Source organism: Molossus molossus, unplaced genomic scaffold, assembly GCF_014108415.1.
Source record: "Molossus molossus isolate mMolMol1 unplaced genomic scaffold, mMolMol1.p scaffold_m16_p_13, whole genome shotgun sequence".
Classification (NCBI taxonomy): Eukaryota; Metazoa; Chordata; class Mammalia; order Chiroptera; family Molossidae; genus Molossus; species Molossus molossus.
The window spans coordinates 69923930-69950523 of NW_023425348.1; the positions used below are offsets into that span (position 1 = coordinate 69923930).

Here is a 26594-nt window from a genome sequence, read left to right on the forward strand (position 1 = left end):
ATAAATTTGGGGGCTTTGTGTGTTCACTTTTGTTTCCAGGAAATGTTTTATTTCTTCCTTGATCTCATTGGTTATCCATTCACTGTTTAATAACATAATTCACCTCCACATGTTTAAATTTTTTTGAGTTTTTTTTTTTACTGTAGTTGATTTCTAGTTTCATGCCATTGTGATCTGAGATGCTTGATATGATTTCAAACTTCTTGAATTTGTTAAGGCTTATTTTGTGTCCTAACATGTGGTCTGTCTTTGAGAATGATACTTGTGCACTTGAGAAGAATGTAGATTCCACCACTTTGTGATCAAATGTTCTGTAAATATCAATTAAATCCATGCGATTTAGTGTGTTATTTAAGGTCGCTATTTCCTTGTTGAATTTTTGTCTGGAAGATCTATCCAGTGATGTCAGTGGGGTGCTAAAGTCCCCTACTCTGACTTTATTGCTACTGACCTCTCCCTTGAAGCCCACCACGAGTTTTAAATATATTTAGGTGCATATATGTTTACAAGGGTTATATTTTCATGTTGGATGGATCCTTTTAGTATTATACAGAGACCCTCTTTGTCTCGTTATGGCTTTTGTTCTGAAGTCTATTTTGTCAGATATGAGTATTGCTACCCCAGCTTTTTTTCCCATTTGTATGGAATATTTTTTCCAACTCTTCACTTTCAGTCTGTATTCCTTTAAACTATCCTCCTGCTTTTAAATTCATGTTTCTTTTTGCTGTTCTAACTGAGTGTTTGCTCTTTACCTTGTCTTTCTTTTATTTTTAAAAAAATGTTTTTAATTTTTAAAGAGAGAAATAGAAACATTGATGTAAGAGAAAAACATTGATATGCTGCCTCCTGCACACCCCTTACTGGGGACTGAGCCAGCAACAGCCAGGCATGTGTTCCGACTAGAAATCGAACTGGGACTTCTCAGTCCATGAGACAATGCTCAATCCACTGAGCCACATTGGCTGGGCTCTACCTTGTCTTTCAAATCACTGATTCCATCCTTTGCTTCATGCAAATAACTTCATTCCTTCCAGTGTATTCTTGATGTCAGATATGGTATTCTTAATTTCTAACTGGTTATTGCTCATGGTTTCTAGTTCCCTTTCATGCTGTTGTAGTTCCCACTAAATTCCTTGTAATTCTCACTAAATCTCTTGAGCATCCTTATAACCATTACTTTGAACTCTATATCTGATAAATTGCTTGCCTCCATTTCATTTAGCTTTTTCTAGAGCTTATTCTTTTTCTTTCATTTGGGGATTGTTTCTCTGTCTCTCCATTTTGCTGTTTCCTTGTGCTTATTGCTATGTATTAGCTAGAACTGCTATGCCTCCCAGTCTTCCTGGGATGGCTTATGTTGTAAGTGTCCTGTGGGGCCCAGTGTTGTAGTCGCTTTGATCTCCCAAGCTGGATGCTTCAGGAATGTCCCTTGTGTGGGTTTCTTGGGCTTTCCTGGTATAATTGGGTCTTGATTGTTTTTCCATTCATGTGTGGGTTGTCCCCTCAGGCTGGCTGACTGAGGCTCAACCCCAACCACACTGCGCAAGCTGTTGTGCGGGTGCTAACAAAACAATTCAAAACAAGAATCTATAAAAGTCCCCTACAATAACAACAAAACAACAGAAAATTAAGAAAGAGAAAACAAAAATAATAAAAGAAAAGGAAAACATATAAGAAAAAAAAAGGGAAGAAAAAGAATATGAAAAAAGGAAGAGAAAAAAATAAGGATAGGAAAAAGGTATAAAAGAAAAGAGGAAGGAAAAAATTATGAACAGGAAAAAGAGAAGGAAAAAAGAAAAAAGAAGAGAAAGAAGAAGAAATGACAAAAATAGAATAAGAAAAGAAAAAAGAAAAGTAAGCGATATAAAGGACAAAACAGAGTCAAAAACAGTAACAAAGCAATAAAAAAGAAAATAATGGGAGGGGGGAAGCAAAAGGAAGTTCATCTCAGCAGAGTTTGGTGCCTCCTGGGAGCTCTCCTTGGATCCTGTGCTTATGTTGGCTGAAGCTGTTTTGTATGCCACTTCTAGGCCTCCCACGAGGTTCTTTGGTGCTAGTCACTGTCAGGAGATGTCCACGTCTGGTTTTCAGAAACCTATTTGAAGCTTCTAATGATCTACAGTTTGTGGCTGACTCCACAGGGCTTGAAGGGGTCAAGCTGCACCCTAGGGTCAGCCTGTTAGCAGCACAGAGCCCAGAGGCAGGTCAGCAAATGTCCCAAGGCACCTGGAGATCCATCTCCTCCAACCTCTGCCTGCCAGCCAGTGGCCAGACTTAGTCACTCAAAAGGCTGTGTCTGAAAGGGCTTTCGGCAGAATCGGTTGGATGAGACCTCTGGGTCTCCTGTGAGGGGGAGGTGCCATTCAGATTTCAGGGAAGACGGTGGGTGTTTTCCCCTGTCCCAGAGTCACAGGTCTGAGTCTGTCCCCGAGTATTTCCCTGATCTCGGCCTGGCAGAGACCCTCATATGCAGTCTGGTGGGGTCTGATGGGAGCCGGGAATGTCTGTCAGCTCTCCCGTGAAGGAGAGGCACCAGTCAGGTTTCCAGGACAATGGGAGGAATGGCCCAACCCCAAAGCCAGTCACTGATGCCCTTGAGACTGTCCAGACCCGGAGGCTTGTCCTCTCTGTGGGCTTGGCCTCTGTCTGCTGCTGCCTCCTCAGCAGAGGTCGACATGCAGGGTGGGGCAAGTGGGAGTCCTGAAGGAGCCCATCAAACTAAAGGAGAAACCATCAACAAAAGGAAAAGGGAATTCACTGTATGAGAGAACATATTCGTCAATGATACATCTGATGAGCGGTCAATTTCCAAAATATACAAAGAATTCATACAACTCAATACCAGGCAGACAATCCAATTAAAAAATGGGAAAAGGACCTGAATAGATACTTCTCCAAAGAGGACATACAGAAGGCCAACAGACATATGAAAAAAATGCTCAACATCACTAATCATCAGAGAGATACAAATTAAAACTACAATAAGGTATCACCGCACACCTGCCAGAGTGGCCGCCATCAATAAATCAACAAACAACAAGTGCTAGCAGAGTGTGAGAAAATGGAGCCCTCATGCACTGCTGGTGTGGCTGCAGAGTGATACAGCCGCTGAGGAAAACAGTATAAAGTTGCCTCAAAAAATTTAAAAAATGGAACTGCCTTTTGATTCAGAGATCCCACTTCTGGGAATATACACTAAGAAGCCCGAAACACCAATCAGAAAGATTACATGCACCCCTATGTTCACAGCAGCACTATTTGCAATAGCTAAGATGTGGAAACAGCCCAAGTGTTCATCGGTAGATGAGTGGATAAAAAAACTGTGGTACATTTACACAATGGAGTACTATGCAGCTGTAAGAAGGAAAGATCTCTTACTCTGAGATGACACTGAAGGACTTGGAAAGTATTATGCTAAGTAAAATTAGCCAGTCAGAGAAAGACAAGTATCACATGATCTCACTTAATTGTGGAATGTAATGAACAAAATACAGTGATACCTCGGTTCTCGAACGCCTCGGTTTTCGACCAAATCGGTATTCGACCAGGAGATTCGAGAAACTTTTGTCTCGGAATCCGAACAAATATTTGGAACTCGAACTTCCGAGATGAGCCGAGTTGAGCCGAATGGCGTTCATTCGGCCCAGCGCGCCTTGCTTGCGTCATCAGTGTGCGTGCAGAGAGAGAGTCACGCTTTGTGGAGTCACGCTTTCCTATTGGGTTTCATTGCTTCGGTTCTCGAACAATTCGGTTCTCGACCGTCCTCCTGGAACGAATTATGTTCGAGAACCGAGGTATCACTGTAGGTCTAAAGTCATGGATGCATGGAACAGAATGATCGATCTCAGAGCGGTGGCGGTAGAGGGAATGGGAAAAGATTAACCAAAGAACATATATGCGTATATGAATAACCCATGGACAGAGACAATGGTGTGGGGAAGGCCTGGGGTGGGGCAGGGGTTGGGTGGAGGAGGTAAAGGGTTGGAAATGGGGAACATCTGTAATACTGTCAATAATTTTAAAAATCTGTGTTCTACAATGATGCATACAGATCTACTGTACTCCCTTTAAAAGAAAAAAAAAACACTGGGAGAGGGAGAAAGTAAGAGAATAATGGAAGTGGAATATGTAGAAACATTGATTTATTTCGGGGACAATACTATTATTTGTCTTTATGATCCTGGAAAGAACATTTTCTGGTTCTGTGGAAACCAAAGGCAGCAAACCCAAGCAAAATCCGCAGCTCCAGTAAAAGGCACATCTCTGAGAATTCCATGTCCCAGGCAAAAGGCAGGGGAGATAAGTGTTTATTAAGTCTGTGCCCTGGCTACCAATAGGATGACACAGACTCCATTTTTCCCTCGTGGTATGGGAATCACTTGGGAAAACCCTAAAAACTTTAAAAGCCAGAGGGAAAAGAACAAAAACAAAAACTTCTCAAGACTAAAACAGACACATGAAACTTAATGACAATTATTATCAATTACTGTACTTAATTAATATTAATAGCTACCATGCACCAAGCATTGAGATACCGTACTTAGTTATTTCCTAAGCACTAAGCATCATCTAATGTAACCTTCACCGTTACCTATTAAAGCATATATATTATTGTGATCCCCACGGTAAAGAAGAGACACTCAGAGTAGAGAATATAAATGAACACATCAAGGAGCATGGGGACAGAGAAACAGACTGGATTCTGAATATACTTTTTTTTTGGGGGGGGGGGGCTCTTCAAGTGATTTTTTTCCAACGTGCCTACATTTCTGCTTAGCAGCAACCACTCCACTCTCAAAACTCTTCCCTCCAAAATATACACATCCATTCTTCCTCTCCCTCTCTCCTGTTCTTCTGTTTACGGCTCTATTAAGATACTAAGTCCTGCCCTGGCTCTTGCAGCCCGTGGTACCGCACCTCACAAAACAGCACTGCTTGTTTATAAGGTGACACAACCTTCCCTGCAGAGCTGGGGGCATGATTAAAATCTACTAATGGCCAGAAAGCTCATTTTCATTCTACACTTGACAAAATAAACACCTCGTAAAGGCAGGTAAGCAGAAGCTACTTTTCACTCTGGACCGCTTTGTCTTAATAACCTTTGAAAGGGAGAAAGCGACTGCAGGGAACTCCCAGGCTCGGGCACACACAAAACACAATTATGGCACAAGCAGACAGCAAAACCCTTACATAAAGTTAAATTATTTTTTTTCCTTGAAAGGGGGTGCCTCTCCTAAATGCAGACCGATGCTGAACTGCAAAGGTTCTTTCAGTGCAAATTGAGGCTGCAGTAGCAGGATCTCACCAAGCCTGTCTTTAAAACCAGGACATTTGATTTCCCTGAAATCAATTCCCGAAAGGGCTGACTTTTCCCCCCTCTGTTGTCCACAGCAAATGAAGCTCCACTTACACACGTTGGAGGAAATATTACAAAACATTCCTTTTTTCCCCTCAAAGTGCAGAATTTATGGTAACAGATAATTAACAACAAATGACAAACAATCTGAGCAGTAAAGGTCCCAGTTTGGTTGCCAAGATGATGGTATCACATTCCAAGATAAACAGTGGAGCGTGCCGGCTGCCATTACCGAGGTGGAGGGGTCGAGATGGACAGACGCAGAGCAGCCCAGCCATCCACCACCAAGGGCACAGTGTGGGGCAAACCACCTCCCACGGGGTTACTGTTTCCCTCTGAATTCTCCAGAGTGTCAGTGGGCAACGGCAAGGGCAAGGCTCACGCCACTGTACGAAACAGGACCCCCAAGCCTTTCTATTTCACATTGAGAAAACATGAGCTGCTTCTTTGAACTGCATTATGGAAGAATCAGGAACTCATAGCCATGAGAAGTTAACACTGCCTTCCTCCTCTGTCGGGTCTTCCCAAAGATTCGCCCCTCCCCATTCTACTTTTCTCTAAGTCTGAGACAAAATAGATTTCGATGCTGCCAGCTGTGTCCAAAATGTGAGGGTTAAGAGCAAAGTGAAAACAAGTTAACCTGTAAAAGTCAGAATCTGAGCACAACATATGGTAAGGCTCCTTGAAACTAACAGATGGCAAACCTTGGGAAATCGCAGTTTCAGATATTCTATTTTGCAAAACCAAGTTCGTGGTTCACTATTGTCAGATGGATTTTTTTTTTTAAATAATGAAACACAATCCTGAAGTTTTGAATTACCTAACAAATTGTTCCTTCTCAGAGATCAAAACAGGTCAATGTATCAAAAATTGCTATTTCAATCCTTGCAAATGCTGGATTCATTGGTGTGTAGAATTAGCATGCACACCCCAGAAAGCCAGAGTGCTTTAGTCTTACCTCCCTGTTGACTCATGTCTGGAGATACTGACACTCTCGTGGTGTTCAAGTCAAGCCCAAGATGAAGGACATCATCATTGCAAGAAAGAGTTAAGAGCTAATGAATATATCTGCTAGGTCTTCCCTCTCCCTCTCTCCTTCACACATATCCTCAGCTTTCTCTTCTCCATAAAACATGCATTTCCTCCTCATGATATGTTCTGCCTATCCAAGCAGTACCAGTATGTAAAAGTTGGTAATTAAAAAAAAAAAAAGGAAGGAAGGAATACATTAAATATAAGGCAGAACCAAGAACAACGGGCATGATATATGTGATGTAAAAAATATATATTATCTAATGCAGTCTAATAGGATCTGTGGTTATCTTTGAAGTTTTAAGGCAAAGCGAAATGAAACAAAAGGGAGAAAAATTTTCCAAAACTCAGGACCAAAATAGAGCTGGTAAAATGTCTATGTCATAGCAAAAGGCTAAATCAGGAAATTAGAGAAACATGCTGAGGTTGCTTAGCTGGTGGGAGACTTAATTTTTTTCTTGATTTCAGTTTTAAGTCTTTGTGCAAAACACATTTGAAACTTGGTCTGTGGCCCAAATACCACAAGTGAGCCACTTTCCTTAACCAATCAGCATAAATGCCAAATTAGCCCACTGCAAGATGGGAAAAGATATTTTTCTAACCCAAGCATTATCAAATCTTTGAGCTGGAAGGGTTCAGAGACTGCACAAAGAAATAAATGAGTCTGAGCCAAGTCCACGTTATGGGGTAGGGCCTGCAATCTTTCAAGAAGCCACTACCAACAGAGAAACTTCAGGAATAGTTCAATTCGCACATGGAATTTTAAAGCTCAATAATATCGAGTACTAAAAATTTACCTCTGTTTGCTTTATTAAATGGCGCTAGTTTTTCCTTTTCTTTTTTTTTCAACTTGTGTTAAGAGCTTTACTACTTAATATAAAACTGCACAAAAGTTTAAACCAACTAGAGGAGCTTCTATTCTTGGTTTGTGGTAAAGAAGAAAAACGTAAAAAGCCTGCAGACATGCATTTTCTTATTTGCATACATTTTACCCTTCTACAAGGGCAGAAATTGGAAAAAAAAAAATCTTCAAAGCAAAATAGAACAAAAATATGCAGACCCAAATACTGCAAGGGCCAATAAATCCAACCAAGCTTCCTCTTTGCAGAGTTAGTGTTTCTACTCAGACAAAGTCTCCAAGTGTACATTTTACATTTAAAGAAAGGGGGGTGAGGGGCAGGCTAACACGGTGGTCTGCAAAAGTGTGGTAGTTTTATCCGTCCTAATATTGAAATAAGAGCCTAATCACGCCGAGGCAGCTCCTGAAACATCGAGTTTGCAGAGTGCTATGAAAATCGAAAAGGGAGAAAGACATGGGAAGGAGAAAGCTCAGGAAATACTGCAAAGGAATAAAAACAAGCTGGTGGATAGATCTTCTAAGCGCCGGTGAGCTTTTCCTCCTTCTTGAAAATCAGTTCAGAACTAAGGTTTTTTTATACAACATGTGGTAGATTCCATGGCACTGGCTTTGTTTTTCGATCTCAAAATCAGCATCTTCGTAAGCTCTAAAGCCTCCGAATTAAAGTGCAGTGTGTCTCAAATACAGACTCTCTATCACATTACTTCCTGTTTAGCTCGCCTTGCCATTTTGCATATTTTTATCGAAACATTTCCATGAAAGAAGTTTTTTTTTTTTTAAGCCTGTATTTTGAACAAGAGATGGATTCAGTCCTTAAGGAGAAGTGATATGACAGTTTCCCAGTTTTCTGTCTACCCATCGACTGAAGCCACACTTTCCCTAGGAATCTTTCTTTACCTCTATAAATGTAGGTATTTCAGAATCTGAAACCCAGGAATACCATACTACAGAGAACCTGCTTTATTTATCAAAATGCTTTACCCTCCCAGAGAGTTAAGTAACCAAAAACAAACAAACAAACAACAAATACTATCCAGTTGTGCAACATACAGTTAGGATTCTAAGAACAAATCCGTATGGACAAAGAAGAAAAATCTGATTTTAGGCTGGCTTTTTAACGCTCCAATGCAAACAAAGAAATGTACAGAATAGGAAGAAAGTCAGCTTCACAACGAAGTCGAACTGTCACGGACCACAAGACCGGTCCCCTCAGGGAGTGCAGAGGAAAAAGAACTTCTTTTAAAGAAGAAATGAGAGAGGAAAAGAAAAATACCCTGTGTTTATATACGAGTGCAAACTAAAAGGGCCATTCAGCATCTCCACAATGAATTTCAGATTGAAAACATTAACAAAAATTATGGCCATGCTAATGTGCAAGGCCAGTGATAAATTTGTAATGAGAATAAGAAACTGGCTTACCAAGAGAAAAATGTATAGAATTTTTTTTTTTTTTTGCAAACAGCGAATGCAGCCCAGCTCCTTAAGAAAGGATGAAATTCTACCTTGTTTAGCAAGTACACTATTAGAGTCCCAGACATTCATTCATTCATTGATATTACTCTTCCTCGGTCTGAGAGTTAGGGTAATTTTTCTTCTCCCTCCACCATACCTCCGTGATGCCTCCCTATTATATTCTTTCCCTGCAGAATATCACCAATGACGAGGGAGCTGTGTTCTTAATTTCAAATCAACTAAGGAAAAGACATAAGGGCCCTGGCCAGTTTGGCTCAGTAGTTGGAGTGTTGGCCTGTGGACCAGAGAGACCCGGGTTCGGTTCCTGCTAAGGGTACGTACCTCGGTTGCTGTTTGTCCCCGGCCCCGGTTGGGGTCGTGTGGGTGGCAACCAGTTGATGTGTCTCTCTCACATCGATGTTTCTCTCTCTCTTTCCCCCCATCTCCTTCTCACTCTATCTGAAGATAAATGCAAAAAACCAAAAACAAACAAAAGAGAAAAGACGCAAGAGAAATACTAAACTGCCAGAGTGAGAAGGTATGATGCTAACAGGAATTGAGTCCCACAGCTGAGGAGGAACCTGAAATGCAGAGAGGCCCATCTGCTAAAGATCATGAACATAATCAGTGACCAAGCCTGGACCAGAAACCAAGTTCTCTGAAACACTTAAATAGTCTCCTAAGCGAGTCATTTATCTACTGATACTGTAGACTCTTTTGGCTGTTAAAAATGAATTTGAAAATATTTCTTAAAAAATTCCACTTCAAGGACAGGACTAAGAAGTAGGCAGCATCCTGAGCACTGGTCTCATCTTCCCAAACATAAGCAAGTTGACTTATATTGAACCAACAAATTCTCTCTGGTTATAACATAAAACAGACAAAGGTTCCACCTATGAAAGCCAGGCCCAAACTAAGTTGACCTGCAGCAGAATGAGCCTTTATTACATATCTTACAGACAAAACAGATGGACTTGTAGACAAATTACATTATTATCATTCTTTTTTAAAATATGTGTTTGATTTTTTCAGAGAAGGAGAGAGAGATCGAAACATCTAAGTGAGAGATACATTGATCAGCTGCCTCCTGCACGCCCCCTACTGGGGATCAAGCCCATAACCCCAGGCATGTGCCCTGACCAGAAATCAAACCAGGACCTCTCAGTCCATGGGAGGATCTCAGTCCAATGAGCCACACTGGCTGGGCCATTTTTATAATTCTTTTAAAAAATGTTTTCATCATAAAAGTATTCCCAAGTTGTTAAGTATATGAAATAAAAGTGAAAGGTCTTTACCCAACACTCCCTCCGCAGATTCATTCCTAAATTTATTCCTTAAGTTATCACCAGTAATGTTGGTATTTATCTTTCCACACTCTCTTATGTTGTTTTAACCAATTGACACCACTCTATAACACTCCTCTGTAATTTTGTTTTTGCACCTAAGGATACCTAATACAGCCCTGAAATAAACACTTACTTCCTACCACATAAGAATAAAACACATCACAAAAACAAACAAAAATAAGAATTTGGGCATGGAATGATCAACCAGATACCCTAAACACTTCAGATCATTTCTGATTAACAAGGCCCAAGCAAACACTGACATGCATACAATTCAACAAAGCAACAAGAACATAAGTTGGACTGGTCAGGTTTTATACCACCAAGCAATTCAGACATAAAGAGGTTAACGAACACTTATCTCATGCTCACCAAATAGTGGACAAAGCCATATCCCAGCATCTGTTTAGTAAGTGTTATCTTTTAGGCATTATATGTCACATGCCTCATCTCATTTAAAGCCCACAACCATTTAAAGGGTCATTAAACCCATTTTACAGGCGAGAAGACTGAGGTTCAGTAATCTGTCTATCATCACCCAGCCAAGCCTGTAACTGGTGGGATCAACATTGGCAGAGATCTCTGATTTCAGACCTCATTCTCAGCTACCACGTGACTATTGTCTGCATTCCCCAGCGCAAGCAGTGCACTTCTCATTCATCCCTGGTTAATTACGGTTAACTTTTTTTTTTTTTTAACCTCACCTGAGGATATTTTTCCATTTTTTGTACAGATAGAGTGGGAGAGAGAGAGAGAAACATCGACGTGAAGGGACACATCGAGTGGCTGCCACCCGCACGACCAGCCAGGGCTGGGGACAAACTGCAACCGAAGTACGTGCCCTTAGCGGGAACTGAACCCGGGTCTCTCCGGACCGCCGGCCGACGCTTTAACCGCTGAGCCAAACTGGCCAGGGCTACGGTTAACTCTTGATGCTTCTGTTTTAACCACAGTTGGGTAGGGGAGGTGCTAAGACACTGAGGGGGTACAAGGACCTGAGACAAGCCCAAGTGGAGGAAGGCCGCTGTGATTCCCCAGAGAACAACCAGACATCACTCAGCTCACTGGATTCCTCTCCTCTGGGACTGTCACTCCCATGGGGTAACTAGAGGGAGGTGTCACACTCCTGAGCCATGATCTTGGCAAACACTGAAAAGTCAGGATACTTGCCAACCCACCCAGAAAATTTTGCTGGACAAAACTTACCAGTGATTTTTTTCTTATTAATTCATTTATTTATATTTTAACTGATTTTCACAATGGATTGAGACAGCTTAGAATAAAAAAAAAGCATAATCAATAAAACAACCATTAATGATAATATCTCACATTTATTGAGTATAGACCACGTACTAGGTAAGAACTCCTCTAAGAAATTATAAGTAATACTGTTTTTAACCTTCAAACCAACCTTTTGAGATAGGTACTACTTTTATTGTCCACATTTTACAAATGGGAAAAACACACACACAGAAAAGCGAATACTTTTCTCCATGTTTGGCTACACAGCTAGTTAAGTGGTACAACCAGGCTTTAAATCCAACAATCTGATTCCACTGGAGATGTTCACCATCATGCTACAGTGTCTCCCCAAAACAAGTGTAAAAGAACCAGAGCTAAGTAAGAGCCCAGGATCACTTGGTAAAGTAGAATGTGATTATTTAACCACTATGCTGTATACCTGAAACTAATGTAAAATAACACTGAGTATAAATGGTAATAGAAAAATAAAATATTTTAAAGAAGACCCCAAGGGTATCGACAACCAAAGATACAAGCAAATAAAATAACTAAAACTGAAAATAAAATTCGATTTGAGCTTCTTAACAACCAATCCTTAAAACAAAAGGTAAAGAATTAACCAAGTGACCAACCACCCTGGTTAGCGTGGGACGAAGGGTCTCGCAGAACATGGGACTTTCAGGGCGAAAACTAGGACGGCTGGGCACTCTACTAAAAAGGTTTGATAACACTTTATAAGGCCTCGGATAATTAAAAACATACAAAATCATTATGGTGTTTTCAAACCTACATTGGCTCCTTTAACACCTCCTCCCACCATCATTAAATACTAAATAATTCTCTCAACAGTCTTCTTGGGAAAGATGAAAGGGTTGTAGAAATATGAAGCCCTGTTAATTGTTGGCTTTCAATCATCACATCTATTAGTGTGTTCAAGAGTCTGGGTAAGAGAGGCACACAAATTCTAGGTTAAATTCTGCCCTGCCAACTCCAGCTGTGTTTTAATTTTCTTTCCCAAGGTCACATAGGATTGCTTTCTTTAAAAAAAAAAAATTATCTTCCCTACGTCACCGGCAAAGATGTAGGCCAGCGTATGTAAGAAAGCTTGGCGGCAGCCTCATCAGAACACACAGGTAATAGCAAACCAAGGCCAAGCAGTAAACTTCTTCAAGCCGGCTGAACCACTCTGAAATTAGTGATGGGCTTCATGAGGATGGAGACCAGGTCTTATGTGTCTGCGTTCCTCACAGAGCAACACCCTGCAAATAAATATGGTCTTAGTTGCAATCCTCACCTTAGTATGTCAAAGCTAAAACATCCACAACTATCATTTGGTGCAAACGTTTACAGACGAGTGGAATGGGGCCTGAAGAAGGAAAAGTGAATTGCCCATGATGTGAGCACAGCCGAGTTGAGACTGACTTACATGGGAAGTGAGCTAGTCCTTATTCAAGGTGAGAAAAGCCCAACTAGGCTGTTAAGGGAAGAAGATTGTAACTCTAGTCCAGCTGATCTATCATGGGTCTTCATAGACCTCAGGTATAAGTGAAAAAGGAAAATAAATGTTTTAAGAATCCCATGCAAAATAAATGAGTAACTACTCAAGTGGAAAAGTTACTTTGCTCCTTCCGGGAGAGGAGCAAAGCTCTGCATGACATGTTGAATATTTCAGAAAAACTGAAGAAATTTTAGGCTAAATATTTTATGGAAAATTTCCAGCCAATTTAAGTTTCTATTTGGACTAGGGCAATCATTAAAAAAAGATAGATAGATAGATAGATAGATAGATAGATATACAGATTTATATTATATTATATTATATTATATCATATAGAAATAATATATATTATACATATATATATGAACAGAAATGTAACATTTGTGCACTTCACCAAGATACTTGGATGCTTAGTATGGACCAGTCACTATGCCAGGGCATCAAGCATGAAAACAAAGTAAAGGCAAGGAAAAGACAGGTCAATAGCTTGATGATACACATACACCTTCATTCAAACACTCATAATGTTAAAACAGCTCAGAAAAATTCCAATGAAAGTCTCTAAATCTCAAACATAATTTCTCGTGTCAATGCACAATCAAATCAGTGGATGGATCGATCCAATAAGTATATCTGAACACCTGTTACCTACTCAATCCCGGCCTTTAAGAAACTAATGAGGCAGTAGAGACAGAGAAAGAGAGAGAGAGAACAATAATAATGTAGGTGGTATGATTTGAAATACATGCCAAGTGACTAGGGGCATTGTGTATGGGGCCAGGGGAGGCACCGTCAATTTGGAGTGGGAGACACAGAAATGGTTTCACAGACACAAAGGAGCCTGAACTGGCTCTGAGGCATCTGATGAGCAGAGCATAAATGTGAGTGTCTCTGACCTGAGAAACAGTAAAAACAGCGGCATCAAGATGGAAAGGCTCAAGGTGTGCTCAGGTGACAGTGAGCCGACTTGTGTGGCTGGAGCAAGGCATTCAGGTAGGAAGACCTCTGTGGGTGATGATGTTAAAAAGGCAAGATGGTCCCAGACCATGGAAGAACCCTCCACTCTAAGGTAGGAAGGCAGTCTAGTTAAAGGGCTACACAGCTCTCTATGCTGCCATTGCAAACCCAATTTTTCAAGCTTTTTATTTAAAAAAAAAAAAGTTCCTTTGAATATTTCATGGCTAGATCTAAGCAGATCAGTTCTAAGGCTACATGATTTTTTAAAATACCTCAGTGCATTCAGAGTTCAGGAGTGGAATCTTATGGCTACGAACAAGTGAAAACTAAGCTGAGATTCCCTGTCAATCATTTCCCAAGAAATCTGGGGCAAAACATACTTTATTTTGCCTGAAAGGAAAACAGAATCCACAAAGTTCTTTACAATTCTTTAATACAAAACGTCACCCCACCAAAACAGAGCCAAAGGTATCCTAAGTTCTCTGGCACAAATTCTATCACATATTTGAAGAAAAAGGAATTACCAGAAGATGAAGAATAAAAGAAATATTTAAAATGAATACATATTGTTCAGTAAAACCTTTTTAACTAAGAAAAATCTTATTCACCTTAAAACTTTTCCTTAGAATCATGTTAGCAATCCTTCATCATCATAAACATATTCTGATTTAATGGTTTAAAGAAAACATAAAATTCTGAGAAACAGTTTATCACAAACCATTTGCAAAGATTTCTTTCTCTTTTTCTTTTTCTGAGTAATCCCGACACAGGTAATCGAGCGGCTCAACTGGATATACTTGCAAAGTAACATCCTACTTTTACACTAATACCCACCAGTCAACAGAAAGGTTTTTTTTTGTTTGGCTAGTGTTTCTAAATTAGAGGGTGTGTATATGTGTGCATGTGTGTGCGTGTGTATTGGGAGAGGGCAGTACTACTATTTTTTTTTTTTTAATGCCCAAATAAAACAATTACTTTAAAAAAAAAAAAAAAAGAGCTTGTGACTCGGACATGCCCTGGTTCAATTTTGCCACAAATGGCAAAAACAGTCAACAGAGCCCTAACCCTCCTTTCTCTCTTGACTATACAATAGTTTTCAAAGAGGTTTAGTCCTACTATGAAAGACTCATGTTAGATCCTGGAAGGGTCTCTTAGAGAATGAGCACCAGGCCTTGAATAAACAAGGGTGATGGTGACCTTCTGCCCCATCTGCTGAAAGCCCAGCACATCCTGCAGCCAAGAAACAGAAAAGAGCTGGTGAGCATCCAGGTGCTGCCAAGTCCTTGCCTCCTGATTTCTCCCACACTTTGTTACTGCAACAGTTTACACTGCACGTGATTTAAATAGTATTCGGGAGTGAGAGAAAAGTACGAGTCCTGGAACCAAGGGCCCCACGGTCCCTTAGTCCTTTGTTCCCTGTATTGTTTGAGTTGTGCTCATGAAGCACACGTTCCACTAGCAACAGGCAAGACAGCAGATTCAGCAGAGGCTGAACAATCAGGCCCCGATTAGGCTTATTTCCTAGCTGAATATAAAGGAGGTGCTGAGGTGAGGCGGAAAAACGAGAAATTTTCAAGAAATATTTCCTCCTGGAGACAAACAATGCAATGTAAAGCAAATTGAGCTAGGGGTCAGGAGACTCTGCCCAAATACACTGTGTGACATTAGGCAAATAGCTTAACCACTCTGTTGTCATCCAGAAAGTGTGGGCCACCTGCTACCACCCATGAGAGGCTCTGAAAATCAAACGGTGGTTGAAAGTGCTCTGAAAGTTTGAAGTGTTCCACAGAAGTAGGGTATTCCTCCAAGCTGTATTTGGAACCAACGATATGCATCTGTTTGGCGAATCATATGCCTTTTATTCTCCCTGGCACACGTCATTAGCGATTTTCTTATTTCATGTCTATTCTCGATTGCTAGTGTTTTAAAGTTCATGAGTGATACTTACATATGTACATGTGGCGGCTGGAATCTGCTCTGGTTGATGTTGTAGTGCGTGAATGCCTGGGTGGGGTTAGAGCTGTATTCATCCACCGTTATGGTAACTTTGCCTTGAGAAGGAATCCCATGTGCCATCCTTCCTCTCTATAGGCATGAGCAACTCACAACTTTCCGGAGCAAAGGATGGAAGCAGGCATGGTGCGTTTCAGCCAACCTCTGAACCCAAGGATCTGCTCATCAATACTGCTGAGTGTTTCTGGAAAAAAAGAAAGTATAAAATGAGAACAAAGAAAAAGAGGGCGTTCTAAGAGATGTCAAATGTGACACCTGGACATGAAGTTGGTTCAGGAACAAAAATCTCAATGTGTTGCTGCCTTCTGGATACAGCCTTTCCCAACTCTCTACCTTGTAAGCACTTCAGAGTGGACATTACGCTCCACATGACACCGCTGGCTGCTAGCAAATCATTTCACTGGCATTCAAACTAAGATTTCCTCTTTAATTATAATTATGGCACTTAACATGAATTACAGAAGGGCCATATCCACAGTTGCCATGGCGTCTAACTATAAATGGTTTGTGCTCGAAGTGGGAGACTCTTCCAAACCTTCCCTGCTAATTGAAGTATTTGGTCTGTACAAAGTTGGTGTCATATAATAATCTGAAATCTCAATGCTTAACACAGCCATAAAATGCAACGACAAATGTTAAGTTTTAAATGCTGTGCTCAAAACAATACCTGTATGTACGTGTACTACACACCTCATATATGCACATGCAATATATAATTTTTTCTTTCACAAGCAGCTCCTGAAATACATAGGAACTCAATTCCTAGTATACACATGCGTTCCACTCCGGCAAAGAACTTCAGGGTAAGGCAAATTCTTCATGCTAAATTTAATATAATTTCTCTAAACACTGCCGTTACTTGAGGGAAAAGCAAACACATCCAGGCCTGGATCACACTTTGGATGCATTCATTACCGCCCCTCTTCCAGCCGGGAGGGAGCAGTAAAGGAGGGGGGCCATTACATCCACCGCCTGCCTCATTCTCGCTTGTTGCCGCATAAATCTCAGTAGCTGGTTTCATACTTGTTTGTTTGTTTTTTTCTTTCTAAGTTTCCACTAGTTCTGAATCTTCCTTTAAATGTCAATATATGATTTGCTGCACTGGGTTCAGAAATGAGGGTGTTTACTTTTATAGCAGGTGTGCAAAGACTGAGGAAAGCACATCCCCGCATGGAGGCTGTTACAACTGATCAGTGCAGGAAAGAAGCGGCAGCAGCGGCACAGTCCTCAGGTAACCCTGGGGTAACCCACGCTCTTACTTCAGAGTGCTCCGCATCAGAATGCGTTTGCTGTGTGCACCATTAAGCTCCAGAGTCTTAGCTGCTATCTCAGATAAAAATATGTAGAATAATAAGATTAGATTTAAATTTGGCATGAAACACCTTAAATATCAAGCAAAAGGCAGATGGCCTGCTATAGGCCATTTATTTTATTATTTTACAACCCGGGGCTTGTGTAGTCCTCCATATGCTAGCTGGGCTAAGAAATTCCACAGCGTTCTCCTCAAATCGCTGCCCTGTTCCTCTGAGCAAAGCGAGCTAAACAACACCCACCTTGCCTGTGTTCCTAAGGTACAAAGGCACTGCCAAGAGATGAATCCCTGGTGTGCTGGCATTTTAAATAGTGTCTCTTTGGGTTCACTTTCTTCTTCCTGACTTCATGGGAGGTATGAGTCCTTTAAGTACCAGTTGATAGACAACCAGGCCAGCAGGATTAACAAAATTAAAATCTCTCCCTGCTCCTCTGATGTAAGATATCTATAAGAACTGCTTACAAATCATAATGTAGCAGTTTTCATACCAAGTTTGCAGCTGTTTCCTTAATTTCCCCCCACAATTATATTTTACTGTTATTTTGCATAACAGTAAAACACAACACCTGCTTCAAATTGCAGCCCTGTTCTAAGTACTGTAATTCTCGTTTGAGACACAAAGTACCGAGACACTACTGAAGCGCAAAAGTGCATAATTGTGCCATGCTGAAAAGTAAATACAAATGAAAACATCTTCCTGTTATAGAAATGACTGTCATTAGAAAGAATGTTAGCCATCAAAGCACAGAGGAAAAAAACACACACATTTTCAGACTGCGAGAACTTAAAGTGTCTGCACAAATTAGAGCGTGATGTAAAAATTACATGGCAATTCTTATGTTCCTGCCATCAATGTCTATTGTGTGAAATACAGAACATTAAGAAGCGAAGGAAACAAAATTCATGTCTAGACCATTGTGACCTCTCAGTAATAATCTCTGCACCAGGTGCCAGAAACAGTTTAAATGTTTCGGGAGCAACCTCACTAATTAAGCGGACTAGAAATAAAATACACATACCCATTATGTAAATATCTATGCAACGACTTATAAAAGTTAGCATTAGACCCTACCATTGGAAGCCTAGAAGAGACGGAACTTAGAAGGTGATCAATTCACACTCCTAAATGGTCCACTCTACCCTAAAGTCAACCTAGGATTGCCTTTTCTATCAAGTGAACATCTGTGCCTCTTTGCACCTTTGCCCCAGCAAGACAAATAGAACATCTTTTCATCAGCAAGCACAGGCCCCTATAACTCTGAAAGGCTAAATGGGTGCCTGGCACCTCATCTGAATTCATCGTAACCATGTTCTCTTTCAAATGTTTTATCAAAACAGTGCACCTGCAGTGTCTATCTTCTTTAATCTGGAGTCCTTTGAAGAAAATGTCAGACTGAGGAGACAGCTTCAAAACTTTCACAGGAACCTTTACAGACAAGTCAATAAAAGGCTTATTTTTTGAAATGCTATGTTTACCCCCACTCACATCACAAAATGAACATATCCTAAGACTATTAAACACCAACACATGGGAAAGACTTGGGGAGGGGGGGTAAACCTTCAGAGACAGGACAATGGTCTTCCCCCTCTACCCGAGAAATCGGGGAAAAACTCAGAACAAGACAGAATGATACACTACCTAGAATTATCAAGAAGCTACATCACCTTGCTTCACTATTTAGATAGTCACACCTTCCAAATGATCAGATTTTGGGGCATCTCATTCTCATCACACTTACATTACTTTTTACAAATAATATTTAAAGAGACCAGTATTCTTTTTAAATTTTTTCATTTTATACTTCAACACATCTGCTCCACAAAACAAAGGAACCCACTACTAAATACCAGGAATCCTAAAGAAAAATAAAAAAGGGACTGATAATCACCAGTCACACTGGTTTTAGTTTGATTTTCTCTTAAAAAAAAAAAATCATGTGAGCACATTTTGCATTTCCTAGACAGCAGTCATTTCGCCAGTCCCTGAAGCTGTGCAACTTGAAATGTCGTGGGTATTTTGTTTTGTTTTTCCCCCAGGAATTTAGTTGGAAAACATCTTAAAGTCTGCTGGCAATGAAAGGATTAAACGCTGAGGAATTAAATAACTGTCTCCACCTCCTAGACACCAGAAGTCCATTTACCAAAAGTTTCAAAGCAACAACTCATGACCTCTCTCCCGGAGCACCGCACGACATAGCCTATGAGAAGGGAGCCCGTGATTTCGTAGTTTTAAAAAAGGATGCTCATTTTATTCACTTGCCCTACGAAGATCGCCCGACCGCCTGGCCAGACTTTGGAACTCGCCCGCTCCAACTCCGCCAAATTTCTCTCTCCTCCCTCCGCTGCACAGTTGGAGCGATCGCTCAGCTCCCGCCTTTGCTCTTTAATGCCCACCTCCAGTTACTCATCCCTGTATCCCAACGCGACGTTCACAAGCCTTCCCCGGGGCCACTCCACCAGGGTTTAGGGAGGGATGCACGAAGCTCCACGTGCCTCTGTCCACAGAGCGCCCTCCCCTCCGCGGCACTTACACCTGAACTTGTCTCCAGCACTGCGGACACCCGGCTGGCACATTCTTTCGGAGAGGAAGGGCAGGACTTTCCTTCCGCGCCTCTGGCTACGCGTAGTCTATATATGGTGGGGCGGGGGGCGCGGAATTCGCTACTTTGGATTGGTGTGTTTGTTTTAAATCGGGGGGTGCGGGGGCTTCACCAACTACACCTACACACACACACACACACGCACACGCACACACAGGCTCGCCCTGCCCTCGGCTCCCGGCCGCTTCGTCCGGGCTGCAGCTCCCCCTTCCTTCCTGGAGCACCAGCTCGCCTTACTCGCTCAGTCCCCGGTTGCCACCGCCGTCGCCTCTGCTGCCGCCGCCGCCGCTGGCACTGCTGGCGCTCGCGGCCCCGGGCTCCGCTGAGCGCCTTTCTTTCTCTCCCTCTCCCCCAGCCCCAGATTGATTGATGACCACTGGCGGCCAATGGCTCTGACACCGCGCCATCCTCGCACAGGCATCAGAGCCCCACGCCCCCGACGTCAGTCTCCCCGGCGCGTTGGCATCCCGAACCCTCAGCGCGGAGCCCGCGCCCGGAGCCGCGGCCGTCGCCTCCCAGCTCTCCGCCCCGGGGCTGCCGGGCTGCTTGCCTGAGCCACGGGGAAAGGAAGGGGGAAGCCTGCGAGCGTTGGAAGGGGGTGTGGAGGCCAGGAACCCACACACACCCTCATTAGAAATCTTGTCTTTCACTTAAAGTTTTGTGGGGGGGTGTCCATCCTGACCAGTTTGTGTTTGTTTGTAGCATCTCAAGTCAATTACATGTTTTCATGACCTGAATTTGCACTTAATGTGGGGTGTGTTGGGGGGAGGAAAACACGCTATAAATCCACCCCGTGGGGCATCCTTAATTTCGTTTCTTGCTGGTGGATTCTAACCACCTCCCCAATCTCCAGTGAAATGCCCCCTTCACCTCCTAGGCCGCAAAACCCCGAATTCAAAGGCTTTACCAAGATAACCCTGTTCCATGTAAATAGCCAAGAAACTCCTGCTCTCTCTAGAAGAAATCGGGCGGCAACGGTTACTTTTCCTCGCCGCTCGTCCTCAGCCGCCCAGCCCGAGTCACCGACTCCCTCCACAGGCTGCGATCGTGAAGACCCGAGGCGGCAGGGGAGAGCGAGCGAGGTCGGGGCGCCGGGACAGGGCGAGAGAAAGCCCCGCGCGCGAGCGGCGAGCGCGGGCGACCCCGGGGGCGGCGGCGGACCGCAGCCCGAGCACAAAGCTGCGCGGCGCCTTCCCTGCCACCGCACCTCGCTCCGGCGGCCGCGGACGCCCGGGGCTCCGGCCAACACAATGCACCCGGGCCTAGGCCGGGGCGGCTCGAACACACAACCCCAGGACTTTCTAGTAAACAGCTCGCGATGCCCTCATCCCCACCCCCATCCCCGCAGTCCGGCTTCTGCCTCTGTCCCTCACCGACACCCTCTTCTTCCCTCCTGAGAAATCCAGGCGGAGGAGGGGGCGGGGACTTGGGGACCCCGAGAGGTCGGGGCCGAGGACTGGGGGGAGGGGAGAAGAGCAGAGGGGCAAGATGGGGAGTGGGAGAGAGACAGCTCCTAAAAGAGAATTCGCTCTCGTTTGGAGGTTGAAAATAAGCCCTCCTCGGGTTCCGAATTGCCCGGGAAGCGCCCGCTCATGCGAATGTCAGGGACACCCGGGCAGCGGCGGTGCTCAGCCTCCGAGCCCCCCGCACGCGCCTCTGACAAGGCACCTCTCACCCGGGCTCCGCTTTGTGTGTGCATTTTTTTCCCTTCCTCTCGCGCTCGGCACCCGGCGCCCGGCTGCCTCCTCCCCCTCCCCCGCCCTCCGCCTCCCTTCCCGGGGCGGATTACCTTTCCCGGGCTGCGCTCCGAGTCCGGGGGATGCCTTCAGCGCCCGGCCAGCAGGCGATCCATCGCAGAGCGGCCGGAGCCGGCGGGAGGCGCGCGGGGGGCGCGGGCGGGCCAGAACCTTCGACCTCCGAGGTCCCGCCGAGGGCTGGAGACGGGGGTCGGGGGGCGCGGCGCGAGAGGGGGCGGGGGGAGAAAGGACGAGAGCAGCCTCGATCTGGGGAGAGAGCGAGCGAGGGGGCGAGGAGAGAGAGCGAGGGCGCGGCGAGCCGGAGGGAGCGGTGCAGTGACAGGGACTGCCACTGGGGTCAAAGGAGCACAGCTCCAGGAAGCAGGGCGGCCGAGGCGCCGCTCCGTGCGCGCTCCCCGGCGGGACCCCGCGCCCCCGCGCGCCCCTCCTTCAGCCCCGGCTCACTCGAACCCCCGCCGGCGCTCCGGGGCCCCGGGGTTGCAGGAGGAGGAGGAGGAGGAGGAGGGAACTGAGGGCGAGGCCGGCAGCCTGCTGGTGCTCCCGGGTCAAGCAGGCGGCAGGAAGCTGAGCTGCAAGTTCATCATCATGAGTGTGATCAGCGTAAAAATGATAGGGGATCGGGGAGGGGGTGCGGAACCCCAGGACAAATACAGGGAGTTTTCCCTCCAAATGGGCGCCTTTTGCAAAGGGAACACCCAGGCCTCCCACCCACCGACCTGCCAGGCGCTGTCTGGAGTCCTGGCACGGCTACAGGGCGCAGAGCTTGGCGCTGGGGCAAGGCGAGAGGCTCGGGCACTGCGAGCAGACCAAAGAAAGCGACCTGGGTCCCCTCCCATCTATCTGCTGAGCTTAGGGCTTTCCTGGGGGAGAACTACGCTCTTTTTTTTCAAGCCTCCCAACTCGCCAAATACACACACATATACGCACACACCCCTTTCTGCAATGCTGTTCCTGAGAAAGAAAAGGCCAACCCAGCTGATATTTTTTTCCCACCTCCATGAATTAAGGCGGGTTCAGGAGAGGGAGTTGAGGAAAGGCAGCCTCAAGTTGTTTTCATTTTTGTCTTTGGGGTACATTTCCCCCCAAAGATAAGCCCCTTAAAAACGTTTTAAAAATCAAAGTTCATCCCCTTTTCTCTGCTACTTTGGATAATTGGGGGGTGGGGGGGTTAAGAATTGTATGCAAACAACATAAGGAAAGGGAACGCCACCGAAATGCCAGAAGACAGGAGACAAGGAAGAGAAGGTTTTGGAAAACTTGGTTGGCAAGGCTGTCTGTGAAAGATGAGGTGGCCCTGTGATGTTATGCCACTGTCAGAGCTCAAGGATTTGGACGGCAACCAGATCTAATTCCTTTCCAGGAGTCAGACTCAAAGATCTAGCCATTCTCCAAAGGGAAATCCAATGGGTGTGTGTGTGAGAGAGAGAAGTGTGCTAAGTATACTATGTGACAACTGACTAGACATCCTGGCTGAAATTATATCCTCTAAAAATAAAAAGGAGCCATTTCAACCTGGTCTGTGGCCTCTGTGCTGAGACTAATTGGTTTCCAGGGTCTGGTGAGAAAGGGAGAGAGGCTGGTAGGAGCCCCTATAAAAAAAGATCAAACGGAATTCACTTGAAAATATTTCCCTTTTACAATAGGCTTTCCTGGCACTTGAATTTTAAGTAACCTATCTCTTATGCCTGGGCTGGAATGAAAGGGGAAATGGTCTTGCTAATGTATTTATTTTGTTGTACAGTATGCCCAGAGTGTAGGTGCCTGTCAAATGTGCTGGGATCAAGGGACAGTGACTATCCTTGCCCAGCACAAATCACAGCAAGAAGCACTGATGTTAAAGAATGCCAAAGATGGGAGGGGGGGGGGTCCTTTTTATTTTGTTTTTATTTTCCAGCTCAGCAGCAAACACTGACTAGAATCATGTTTTTGAGGAAATGCTTAGTTTTGTTTCCCTTATTCCGTGAGTTAGCAGTATACTCCCCTTATCCAAATGTTTTGAATTTTTAGACTGATTTGGGATGATTTAATCAGTCAAAGAAAAAATAAAAATTAGCGCCAGCCAAACCAAATAACTTGTGTGGTTTTCTAACTTTTTTTTCCTTTTAGAAAACGGATAGTCAATCAAAAAAGCCAAAATAGTACATGATTCTAAATCTAGGTGCACAGATAAGAAATAATAATGCCTTTGCCTTTGGTGGCACATTTTACAAGACATTTAATGCTATAAAAAATCAAGTGAGTGATCCTTTACAAAGTTGATGAAAATTTGTGTACCATTTTGTTGACTGGGGGAAATTTGAAGCAAAAAAAAGCTTAAAATTGTAACTTGCGCTATAGGAAGAAGTCAGCCTCTACTAGGTCTCTGCTGATCAATTATCCACTGTAAGAGGTAGTGACCACGCTATATTAGAGTCCTGAAATTTTATTTCCATTAAGCTAGCAAAAGAAAGAAGCTGGAGAAATGTAAGTGAATTTAAATAATAAATCAGGAACAAACGGAATTCACTTTTCAAATAATTCTCATCGCATAGATTTGAACATACTGCATTTTGTTAAATCATATTCTCGACCAATATAACTACCTACACTAAAAGCTTGTTTTAAAGTGATTGGATGTGAACCATGTCTGCCCCTGACATCAGCTTTGAAATATCGATATATCGAGCCTCATTATACCAAATTTTAAATGCTAAAGGCTGGCATTTTTTTTTTTTTTTAAGATAAGTGAGACTATAAGCTCCATTTTTTGGTTATTGTTAGTAAATTTAATTTTTATTGTTTACAATGGAAAAGAGAGGAAGGATAAAAATCAAATGCCAAGTTTATGATGGCCTCTATGCAAATACTACAATTTTTTTTTATTTAATGGAATGTAAATCTGGACCCTTTCTCCAGTGATTTCATCGAAGGAACTGGCGAATATGCTTCCTGATAGCCTGCTGCAATATCTTTTAAAATATCTTTTCAGAATGTATTTCAGGAAGAAAATGAGAGAGAGGAACGTGGGAGAACTTTAGGGGGAAGCTTGCAAAGTGAAAGCTGCTTCCCTTGAAAGCTCAGAACTTAATTTGGAGTTGGTTTTCATTCTCCCTCTAACAGGTTTTTCAGTGATTCAGGGATACTTGTGTACAACTTAAAACTTGGTTCAGTAGTGTGGTTCTTCATTTAAAAACTTTGTTGAAACTATTGCCTTTTCATTGAGTAATTTCATTGAAATTGTATGCACTGATCTAATTCTAGGGACAAACAGTAACTATTTTGCCTTTTTTCTTTAAATTTTCTGCATTTTTATTGTTTTCAAGCAAAGGCTAAGATATATATTATGAAAAAGCAGAGCCTGTTAATAGAACTATTATTATGATGCAATTAGAAACTAATTTGAGCCAACAAATACCTTTACCTTATTCTAAATGTCTACAGTTTTTACATTTTTTATTTGTTGCAAATGTTTTTATTGCAACCCCCTCATATTTAAGAACTATATCCTACATTCCTTTGTGTTCTTCATGCTTATGTACAATGAAAGTAGTAGAAATTTGGACAAATTTGTGAAACAGTTGTCTGGGTCAGAAAATAAGAGAGTGAGAGAATGCATGAGTGAATGAAACAACAGCACAGTGAAGAAAAATCCATACCAGATAGGCAGGAATGGAAATGATGTCATGCGACCAGTTGGAGGATAAGAGCTAAGGACTTTCCATGGAGTTCAAATAGCACATTTAAAGGAATTTGCTAATATATTTAGAGATACAAACTAATATATAAGACTATTTCAGAAGTTGATTTTCTCATTGAGAAACTGAAGATTGTTATGTAGCCCGTCCATTCAAAGGCAGTCTTTTTATTTAATCCTCACCCCAAGGATATGTGTTTTTTTATTGATTTTTAGAGAGAGAGGAAGGGAGAAAGAGAAAGAAACATTGATGTGAGAGAGAAACATCGGTTGGTTGCGTTTTATAAGTGCCACAACCAGAGTTGAACCTGCAACCTAGGTATGTGCCCTGACCAGGAATCAAAGCCACAACCTTTGGGTGTATGGGACAACACGCCAACCAAATAAGCCACCAAGCCAGGGCAAAGGCAACCCTCTTGTTAAATACAGTAGGATGCAAAAAAAAAAAAAAAAAAAAATTCTGAGTAGAATGTAAATTTTAAATTTTACAGGAAAAATGTAGCAAGATGTTGTTTCAAAAGAAACTTAGGTGATTAATCTGATTTTTTGATCCATCCTTTTTTGAGGTCCTCAACATAAACATGTAACTGTTTCTTGTCCTTTGCATTTAAAATTTCCTGTTGGTTAACGAATAATGCTTCTGCCTAAGGCAGTTTCAGGAAGCACTAGAAATGATGAAATTTCATTTCATAAAATAAATTATATGGGCACTACCTTAGAAAGACTAAATTTGGCCCAGCTTTGCCAGCAGCTTAAATAATAAACATGGAGGGTCTGAAAATCAGAAAATTTTACGAAACACTCAATAATTCTTACCATCCTTACTAACCAATATCTAGTAAGTATTGCCAAATCAGGCAAGTATTATTTAAGTAACAATAATTTTAATAATTAAAAAAATCTGAACAAGGTGCTAAGCATGTGGTAGTGTGTTTTTCATCCTAAGAAGAGTGTGTTCATTGAAGTAAAAGACAAAGTAATCTCTTTTGAAGGATGGGCAGTGTGGAAAACCCATAATCACCTGATTAAAGAAAATATATGTGGGAGTTTTCAAGTTTAATAATTCAATTTGACAAGATATATCAATATTTTGAGTAAGCAATATATAATATAATTTTTCTTGTCAGCAAAAATAAATAAATGAATGAATACATTAAAAAAAAAAACAACTCAGTTTGAGACACCAGTAAAATCTAAAACCCATTTCTCTCTGTAGTATTACTATAATGATTCCGCTATTCAACAGCTATTTTTTAAGCTCTGCTCTGTGCCAGGCAAAGTATTTAAATCATGCTGATGGTGTGATGATGTACCAAGCTGAGTTTTCGCTCGCATTATGAAGTTTGTAATCTCATGAGCCTGGGAGACTGACTTTCAGTAATCACACAAATAAATAAAAAGTATATGCATGAAAAGGAGAGGCAGCTGGTGCAAATAAAAATTCCACGCACGTTTGGGAGACCTTTTCTCCTCTGAGGTTGAGTGAAGACTTCCCTG

General features: G+C 42.6%; 1 protein-coding gene across 1 annotated transcript in view; it reads right to left on the minus strand.

The window, feature by feature from the left end:
• The window catches only part of MPPED2 (metallophosphoesterase domain containing 2), a 174354-nt gene extending 152613 nt beyond the window's left edge, over positions 1–21741 (minus strand). The window contains exons 1-2 of the mRNA XM_036258541.1: positions 21457–21741; positions 15691–15939 (exon numbers count right to left, since the gene is read on the minus strand). Of these exons, the coding sequence (XP_036114434.1) occupies positions 15691–15818 (128 nt within the window). The 5' untranslated portion in view covers positions 15819–15939; positions 21457–21741. The remainder of the gene's footprint in view (positions 1–15690; positions 15940–21456) is intronic.
• Positions 21742–26594: the final 4853 nt, after the last annotated feature.